Source organism: Pteropus medius, unplaced genomic scaffold, assembly GCF_902729225.1.
Source record: "Pteropus medius unplaced genomic scaffold, Ma_sr-lr_union100, whole genome shotgun sequence".
In the NCBI taxonomy this organism is placed as follows: domain Eukaryota; kingdom Metazoa; phylum Chordata; class Mammalia; order Chiroptera; family Pteropodidae; genus Pteropus; species Pteropus medius.
The window spans coordinates 162,352-172,669 of record NW_024342467.1 but is presented as its reverse complement, the minus strand read 5'-3'; the positions used below and the strand labels follow the sequence as shown (position 1 = coordinate 172,669).

Genomic DNA, 10,318 nt, shown 5'->3' with positions numbered 1-10,318 from the left:
ATAAGGAACAGTAGTTTTCCAAGAAGGAGAAATAAGCAAACGGAATCCCTAAGTTGCTTTCTGCCTCACTGGCTTATGCCAGTTACAGAGCCAACAGTTAATAGGAGGAGCCAAGTTTTCCCACATGAGGGGCTTCCAAGCCAAGGAATCCACCACAGCTTGACTAGCGGTTCGATTCCCAGTCTTCTCTAATACAATCTGGTCAATGTCCGTTTCACCTGTAACCACTTCAGGAAACCTCTGTAACACTAGACTAAATAACTCTCAATAAAGAGTGTACTGGGAAATATGAGTCACATTCAAGAACAATATCTTGGCCATTTTCAGGCTTTTACAGGTAGCTTGGGGTAGGGGGTTCTTTTCAATTTTCTGTTTACTTTAGAGTATGACTATGTTGGAGTCATTTTTTTCTGGGAAAGAAAAAAAGTTCTGTCATGTTTGGGTTTTCCCACTGAGACAAATTCCACTCGATGAGGCCTTTCCTCAAGCCACTTTGATTTTAAGAGACCTGCTGCTCATTTCCATCAAAACTAAATCGTTTCCTATCATTTCCTTTTTTCCTCTCTCCCTTGATATTTAGAAATTAACATTCATTTTCTCCCACATTATAAGGTTAGCAGGTGCTATCAGAGAAAACTTAGAAAAACAAATGCATATGTTAAAGACAAATTATCCACATCCCAGAGCTAACCAGTATTAGTTTTTGTACATTCTTCGTCTTTTTTTTTTTTACTTGCGTATATATGTATTTTTAGAAAACCAAGAGAACACACTGGTTTGTGACCTGCTTTTTGCCACTTGGTGGCTGCCACATTCTTGTTCAGAAAGGATGCTCTAATTTATTCTTTTAATAGCAGATATGAGCGTGATCATGCCCTGGCCACTCCCTTCGCACTAAATATTATCTCTCTTTTTAATCTTTGCTATTTTAAAGGCAACAAATTATTTTAATTTGCATTATTTTAATGAATAGTGAGGTTAAACATTTATTTTCCTGTTGATCACTCCCCTTGAATTTCACCTTTTTATATTAGGGATATGTAAAGCAGTCAGTTCAGTCATATCCACTTTCTGCTGCAAACTGGATGATGGATGGATGGATGGTAAGAAGGTGGTGTAAGCAGAGAAAAGGGGACCGCCAACAACTGCAGGTTCCTTTTTGTCCTCTTTTACAAAACATTACAAAAGGAATACATGCTCATCGTAAGAAAATAAATATTTCAAGCAAGCATATGAATATCGTGAAAGCTCGCCTCAGCACTTCCCTCCCCCACCCACAGACCCCATTCCTCAGGTGCAACCGTCGTGAGCCTCCTCCCCCTATTACTTTATTAGCTTCCTGCAGGATCCGCTGCAATGGTCATGGATTTAGAGGAGTGACCAGGAGAAGGGATCACGGATTCAAAAGGGAATAAGTTCTTCATGCAAAGCTCCAAGGGTGGTCATTGGGAAAGGAAGCGGGAGAGACCATGCCAGATGTTTGTCTGTAACCAAACGGACAGATGAATGGAGAATGAAATAAGATTATCATTTGCCTTGATTTCAGTCCATATGCAAAATGGCAGGCTGTTTATTGCAGCTCATGAGCAGTGTCCTTTGTTAACTTCTATCTCTCGAGTATAACCTTTTTCCTTTACAAAGTGGAATAGAAAACCTGAGAGAAGTGTTGCCTTTTCAGCATGAACAATTCGCCCCATTTGGCAGATCCTCGTGGAGCCCTACATCCACTCTGTATACAGCTTGCTTCCAGACAGTGGTTTGAAATAACATCCATTGTCTGCAGGGTCATACCCAATTCTGGCTAAAGGAATGTCATCGATGTCACACTTAAAACTGATGCCAAGACTTGAGTAGAATTTGTAGTGTGAAAGGGAACTCATTCCTTGTTATCGGAAAATCTTTTGGAGGAAAAATGATCTAATTGTTCAAAGTCTTAGTGTTAAGAAAATGGCTGTTTCAAATGAGGGGGCCATCACCAAACTAGTCTGGAACCCTTGAAAATTTATTTTTCCTCTCCTCTTTGAGAGGTGCAAATGCCTATAGAATGGACTATGGTAGTTTAGATCCACTGGGTCACCAGCCTCCTGTTAACTAAAGGAAAAAAAAAAAGACATTCAAGGTGGAAATATTTCTCATCTTCTTTAGATTCTGCTTTTTCTTCCTTCCAAACTTTAAAAATTGATCACCTTTCCCACCCGCCGCATCATTTCCCGCAGAGAAACCTTCTCTGCAAGGGTTTAATTTCAGCGCAAACCCAGCTTTGGATTGTCTGGGGTAAGATGGTTTAGTGTTAGACAACCTTTAGGCACATATGATAGACTTATTATCATGTGACTTATTCAAATTAAAAAATTTGCTCAAGAAAGCTTTGTCTTAAACCTAGTCCTAAAGGGCTTCTTTCAAGAAGTATAGGAGGAGGTAGATGGGGTAAACATGTAATGACAGAAAGAAATCTAACTATGGGTGGTGAACACACACACACACACACACACACACACACACACACACAAACACACACATATATATACATATACACATATGTATATGTATATGTGTGTGTGTATGCCTTACTGCTATATATGTGTGTGTGTGTGTGTGTATGCCTTACTGCTATACATATGTGTATATGTGTGTGTATGTGTAAGCCTTACTGCTAAATTGTGTACCTGAAACTTACTGGATTTAGTTAACCAATGCCAGCATAAAAAATTTTTAAAAATTGCAATGCAAAAATAGAATTACCCATCTAAAAAGGCAAGAATCTAGGTGATGTTGGTGACAGTAGTGGGTATGTGTGTATGTGTGTGGAGGATGACATGGAGGGCAGCTGCTGTATTGTATTCTCTAACCCTATGTAATAAAGTACTTAGCACCTTAAAACAACAAATATTATCTCACACAATTTCTAGGGAATCCAGGAATGGTTTAGCTGGGTCTGGCTCAAGGTCTCTCATGAGGTTATAGTGATTTCAAGGCTCACCTGGGGCTAGACGACCTGCTTCACATGGTTAAGGGCCTCAGTTCCTTGCTAGCTGGTGGCCAGAGGATTCTACTTGCAACGTGGGTCTCTCCAGACTTTCTGAATATCTTCATAATATAGCTTCCCCCATAGCAAGTGATCCAATAAAGTGCACACACCCCAAGACAGAAGCAAGATTCTATTCATAAGTAAGTCCAGCCCACACTTAAAGGGAGAAAATTGTGCTCTATCTCTTGAAGAGAGAAGTATTATAGAATTTGTGGACATATTTTAGAAACAACTCCATATGTGATACAAGTTATCTACATTTAGTTTGCTCTTTGCTCTACATCGGAGGTCAGAAATTTTTTTCTGTAAAGGACTAGACAGTAAATGTTTTAGGCATTGTGGGCCAGACTGTCTTTGTTGAATCTATTTAACTCTCACATCGCGCTGCAAAATAGCTATAGGGAACACAGTTGATCCTTGAACAATGTGGCTGTGGGAGGGGTAGGGGGTTAGGAGTGCCAACTCCCCGCACAGTCAAAAATCTGCATATACCAATTCCCCTCAAAACTTAACTATTACGTAAGTGAACGAGTGTGGCTTTATTCCAGTAAAATTGTACTTACAAAAAAAGGCATGGGGTGGATTTGGCCAATGTATAGTAGTTAGTGGACACCTGGTCTATAGCTAGAGTCGTATTGAAAGCCTAGCACACTTAGTTTTGTTTCCTAGCCATCAGAATCTTATTTCAAAAGAAATTCATTCACCTGGCATAGCTCTCTGACCTGCCAACATCATGCTTCTGCAGCTTGAAAACTGGTGGTGAGATAATAGGAAGACAGAAGAGCAAATCTGAAAGATGTGTGTGGAGAAAACTTCAAGACACAGAATTCCAATCTTTGTCTTCTGGGAAATAGGAATAGAAGTGTAAAAAGGAGGAGAACTGATCTGGTACAACATAGGACAAGACAGTGTCTTCATTCTGTTTAATCAAGTTGAGATGAGGCAACAAGTCTGAGAGACGCTCTTTAGACAACCGGAACTGTGGGGCTAGTCTATAATATTCATATTCAGCCCAGGTATGTATTAAGTGATCCATTTTCTCAAAGATCCTGCAGCTCCAAAGAGCCCAGAGCTCACCAAAGGAGTGAGTGTCCAGGGGAAAAAAGGCCTGTGGGTGCCAAAGATGTGGTAGAAGGTAGAAGCTGCTCATAGAGAGCAGCAGGGAACATGTGGAGGATAACGGACCTTCGGAACTAGAAGGGCCTCACGCTATGGGGTGGGGCATAGGGCTAAAGTTATTGTGCAATATTCATAAAGTTCAAGTGACTTTCTAGCTAGTGTAAGGTTAAACTAATATATGACCTAATAACCCCTTCCTTGTTTCTTAGGCTTGATTTTGCAAATACTGATATATTGACTCGTTTTTCAGGGCTGTTTGTATTAAACTTATTATGTGATTGAGTCAAGCAGAGATGGGGCTGAGAATTCTACTTTTCTTTCCCATTCATTTGCAATGGAATGTTTAACTTGTATAAGCTAATTTCCTGCCTAAATTATGTAATAGCCTCAAGAAGATAGTTGACAAGTCTCACCATTAAAAAGTTAACTTGACTTTTTTTTAGCCCAAAACACAGATACTACATAGTCATTTTTAAGTTCAATTTAAAGGTCAAATCTTATCAATCCCTTTGATGAGCTGGACTTCGAAAATGAACACTCTGCTGGTAAATTATTTCTCAGTGGTTTGCTTTTGCTTTCTGGACACCACGTGGCCCTATTTGTGTAGCTGGGCATAACATCAACGCTCCTTCGTTTTGTAAAGCTTTTCTCCTTATCCTGAATATAAACACGAATAAAAGGAATAAAAAGTTAATTTATTTTTGCTGCAACTTTCATTGCAAGAAATATGCAACTTCCTTTGAGGTGATTTCGCCAAACGTTATTTCCACAAATAAATTCTTAGCTGTAAAATGACATGGGGACATTTTCTCTAAGGTGCTCATAGCTGGAACAGCACAAGGACTTGGAACTTTAGACACCTGGCTTCTTACCTTGTGAGGGAAAGTGTGTAAATTAAATGTCAAGAGGAAACCAAGCTGTGGAAATCTGATCCAGCTAGACTCCCTACAGCCCCAGAGATGCAGGTCAGGAACTCAATAATAAGCACTGAATACTGCCATTACCTTGAGCTGAATTCATTTCTGTAAGGTTAAGATGCTAACCACCCAGTCTTTCCAAAAACATATGTGGACCATTCCAGTTTTACTAATAACTTTATTTAAATAAGACACAGGAACTTCTATACTGAAAAAAATACAAAACAAAAGCCACACATTTCCTTGTGTAAAGCCATATTGTATGGTGACTTGAATACTGTTCAGCACAGTGGCTAGAATTAAACAGTACATCTATATACAAAATTTAAACGATTTCTGACAAATTTCTACAGCTGGATGTAGGATACATTTGAGCTCAACAACTTCTGGGAAATTTACATGGCAAAGCATAAGCTTTAACACATTTGGTTCAAAACTTTAATATATGCTAAGAACAAATGTACAACACAATTAATTCAGTTTCTCATGAGAAAATAAAAGCACGTCACTATAAATATCGTACATCAGATTTCATCACCAAAAAAGCATATTCAGTCCATCTTCCAGAAATTGATATTGATACTATTGCATATTATTTGGACAAAAGCAGAGCATAAGATCAACACATTATATAATGCTAAACCAGATATCAGAAGTTAATGGAGCTCATATTTATCATACAGAATAATCTCCCTTTAACCATAATCTACAAAATATAATATTTTCATCAAGGCCTGAGATTATTAGGGTTAAAGGTGTCTGCTGCTGAAGAGATTGTTTGAAAAGTTTCCCCTGTGAAAATGGCAAAAGTAAACTGAGTCTTTTTCCATGACAGTCTCCTACAGTATAACACTGACTAATTTAAAGGAGCCAGAATGCACCTTCAGGAGAGAATATTACTGCAAACTTTGGTGGAAAGAAGATAATTGGGATGACAATACACAGAATACACACACGCACACACACGCACACAAATAATATATATGCTATTTAAAAAAAAAAAAAAAAAAATCAATGGTGTTGCGTTCATCATTATCACCTTTCTTCTTTGACCTCCTTAGAAAATAAAGAAAACCCAAGAAAGACTGAAAGGAGCTGAAGCCTTTCTGTAGCTGTGGGCGCCTTGCTCCCTTAATTCTTAAGAAAATTGTGCCATATACTTTAAGTGCAGATGAAGAACAACTTTATGTTTTACGGAACTGCAAGCAATGGAATAAAAATACAAAAGCTTCCTCTCGCTTTTAGATACTCTCTTTGTGCTGCAGGAAACAATGTCTGAAAGTCGGCTCTTCCACTGACCCATCAGGAGCACCTAGGGCTCTCTTCATACTTTGCTGAAAAGTTTGGTCAAGTCTGCAAGTTCAAGGCTATTTACTTGGGTTTACGCTCTACTTTGCACATCCAAAATATTAACAGAACTATTCATGATATTATTATAAGAGGCTTAAATGAGACAGCTTCAAACTACGGCTTTTGTAAGTCACCAAATAACCTGCTTACTTGTGTTGCATTTATTCTGAGACTCATATATTCTCTCTCTACATGAATGCAACTCATGTACCTAGATTGCTTGAGGAAATAACCTAAAGTGTGTCATTTTAAACTTGCAAATTAAAAAATTTCCAAAAGAAACTAAATGTTAATATGCCTTCAGATAAAACAGTAGCATATTTCATGACCTTGAAAGCCAATATAAACAAAAAAATCTCAGCCATTCCCTGTGAAACTTCACTAATTCTGAATTTAAACCTAGACATTCTTGTCTTTAAATTCCAACACACACAATGTGGAATGTTTATGCACAGCCTAGTACTGGACACTTCGTGACACTGAACAGTCATTAACTGAGCAACACCTGAACTTGTAAAAAAAAAATAAATAAAAAAGCCATGTTTATACATGTTGAAACAGTGAATGCAACAGTTGTTTTACTCGTAACCACATGACAAAAGTGATGTCAGACACCACAGATTTGCTGGTTCTTCTCATGTTCACCCATGTCCAGGATTATCATTCTCCTAGGGTTGAATGCACTTCTCATACTAAGAATGTGGAATGTAATGAGGAAAGGGAAATGCGTAAAATAAGGAAAGGCAAAAGAGTGATGTTCTCTCTTTAGCTTTTTAGCTGTGAAATATTTAATATCCCAATATGATATACATTCCAAGTTACCTGAGTTTAGACTTCAACTGAAGTACCTGAAGCTAGGCCATAGGGTGGGCACTGTGCAACTGTTGTGGCCATTTATTTTATTTTATTTTTTGCATTGTATGTATTACAGAAGTTAGAAACAAACACCTGGATCAATTGTAAACATAATCCTGAAGTACAGTATTTTCCATAGGACAAAACACAGCAAGACATTTTCTATTTAGACAGGCAACCTTTTGATACAGAGCTTATTTATACTGAAGAATTTGGAACAAAACACAGGACACAGTACTAATCTGTCAAACATACTATGAAATGCATAGTCTCCACTTAAAATGCTGAATGACACACACGTTTTGCAAGCATTACTGCTTTCCACGAAAACTGCTGAATAGGCGTTCCGTCCCTGCCAAGACCAGTGTTAAGAGATACTTTATGATGCTGATAAGTATTTTGTTGTCGGTGGTGGTGTTTGGAAAGTTTGTCACTCCATGCAGATAGATGTCTGAGATCTAGTTCCTAATCCATGGGACGAAGGGTAGAGGCCGGCTCCTCCTTCGCTTTAGATGATCACGTAGTTCTGAGCGGAGACGTGCTCCTCGCCCTGCAGTTCCTGCAGGAGCTGCTGCTGCTGGGATGGCTGTTGGACAGAGGCCTCGGGGGAGCCCGCCATGCTGGTGTCATCAGAAAGGGACGTAAAGGAGACCCGCGAGGAGAGCTGCTCAACGGCCAGCGTTGCCAGGGCTGAGCTCGGGCCAGAGTTAGGAGAGTTTTTGAGCATCAGGTCGGAGGCGGGTAAGAGAGGGCCTAGAAGTTTCACAGGACAGAAAGCTGATCCGGTTGGGATGAAATTAACCTTGTTTTTGTCAGGACATGAAAAGAGAGGGGCTGAGATAGGCTGACGAGACCTAAAACCATAAAACAAAATTAGGTTTACAATCACTAAAAAGTTACTTAACCAGTACTTTCTAAATTAACCGGAGTTCTCTAAAGAAAAGCTAAAATGTGAATGGCAGGGAATGAGTTAAGTGTACACAGAGGGGGTAAACATCTTCCATAGCACAAGTCAGCAGGTAGACTACTGATGTACACAGCACTGAAGTGATATTTGAGACAAAAGGATTTTCAAAAGGACTGGGCAAATTTTTTCAGAGATCGTTAGTTTGCGTTCAATCATTAAGGAGCGTAGAAACACCTCCTACGTGATAGTTGAAGATTATGCAAGGTTAAAATGACCTTTTCTGTTAGGAAAAAGTGTATTGGGAGAGGAATTACGCCATCATATATTTGGTTTTAGGCATCTCGCTCCACACTTCCACTAACAGATCAGAAACACAAAGTTTCGGTCGTTTCTCGCAGAGCCAGTCAGCCGGACGGGCAGGGTCCACAAGCCCTTCCTCTCCTCCCATTCCCAGGAACTAGTCACCAACTCCTGCGAGGCCGGTCTCTGGCCCCTTCTAGTACCTGCAAGGGTTCAGCAGCCACCACTTGGCACCTGCGCTGAGGCCAACAAATGACAGAGCCCATGAGCCCCATCGTCCTTAGCTTTCTTTGAGCTATTCTACCAAGTATTTATAGTATGAACCTCTTTTCTCTTAATTTCTAATTTATACATACAAAAATTTCAAAAAGAAAAAAAAAAATCTGTGAACAGAATGTCTAAGTTCAATGAATACACACACTAGATGTATCTATAGAGAAACAGACTAGTTTCCCTCTGGCTTGTGAAATCACTGTCATTACGCTAGCTATACATGGATATTAACTATGCTGCTAAATGTCGGTGTAACTGTTAGCCATCTAAATTAATAGAGCCTTTGAAGGGAAACGTCTAAAATGATTAAAAGTAGATCTTTTAGCTACTAAGGATGAATTTACAAGTTTCTTTTGTATTAGCTTATATATTTCCAGCACACAGACTTCAATTCTTCTTTAATAAGAGCTCTTCTGCCTATTCAATTCTCCTTTCATAAGGAGAATTTTGAATTTGAAACACATTATCAGCTGGATGGAGTAGTTGATTCATCTGTAATCAACTGGTCTCGGTAAAAAGCTTTACAGCTTTGCAGATCCCAGCTGATAGAAAAGACATTACTTACGCCATTTCCTCAAAGACCTTCACTCGCTCACATCCCTCTGGGGGCTCCCGTTTGAACATGTAGCTGTTGTTTGGTTTGGGAGATGAAGCATACTTGGGTAACGGTGAGCTACTCCCACTGTCTGTAAATTTAAAGCAGTTATATTAACTAGTGATTGAAAGCTCTTTGAAATTAAATTTGATTTCCAAACAAGCAGCCTCTTGCACAATTTATCTACTATTGCCCTTTTGCTTCCACCACAGAGCTTCCTTTATTGCAAAGTTATTTCTAACACCCTTGTGTAGTACATTTCTTATAAATAAAAGCTTCAATGCAACAGGACTCTGCCACACCACAGAACAGAAAAAGACGATATTTTTGTCCAGAAAAGTGCATTTTGAATAATGTGGAGCTGTAATCCTGAAAACAAATACACGATTATGTACTTCAAAAATGTAAATGAATGGTATAATATGTAGAAGTCATGCAGAAGAATTACGAGATTATAATACAGGGTTCTCTATGTTTTCTCACTGTCCAACGACGTAACTGGAAATTTTAGTATGTGGAATAATCTTCATTACAGTTCTTAGCAGAAATGTCACTTTTACTGAACATTACGAATAACAGGTATGCAGGGAAAAAAACAGGTTTATAACACATAATGTCTTTCTCCCTCAGCCCACCATGACAAAAGTAATTTGTTCAGAATATTGCCTTGAAAATGTCTATGTAAAAGGACTTTTTCAGCACTATTTGTATTTTTGCTATTGGAAGCATGACAAATCTAAAAGCCTCTCTACCTATTATGTTTTCTTCATATTTTTGACAAAAAAGAAAATGGCCTATTCATGAAATGCCATTAAATGTATATGCAATTTTTCCCTTTCCCACCTGGCAAAGAATTTTGGAAATTCAAATCCACCAAAATGTGTCATTATCTCTGTAAGATGCCAAGCTGTGGAGTCAGTAACCTACCTGTATAAACACAATGGTCCTATTTAAACAAATTCTGACTTAATGCG

General features: G+C 38.7%; 1 protein-coding gene across 5 annotated transcripts in view; it reads right to left on the bottom strand.

The window, feature by feature from the left end:
- Nucleotides 1–5,222: 5,222 nt before the first annotated feature.
- The window catches only part of GLCCI1 (glucocorticoid induced 1), a 91,932-nt gene continuing 86,836 nt past the window's right edge, over nt 5,223–10,318 (bottom strand). For 4 of the 5 annotated variants that reach the window (XM_039862203.1, XM_039862227.1, XM_039862195.1 and 1 more), the window contains 2 exons: nt 9,315–9,435; nt 5,223–8,123 (listed from right to left, as the gene is read on the bottom strand). In XM_039862203.1, the coding sequence (XP_039718137.1) occupies nt 7,778–8,123; nt 9,315–9,435 (467 nt within the window). In that variant the 3' untranslated portion in view covers nt 5,223–7,777. The remainder of the gene's footprint in view (nt 8,124–9,314; nt 9,436–10,318) is intronic. The other variant, XM_039862218.1, reaches the window with a different exon arrangement.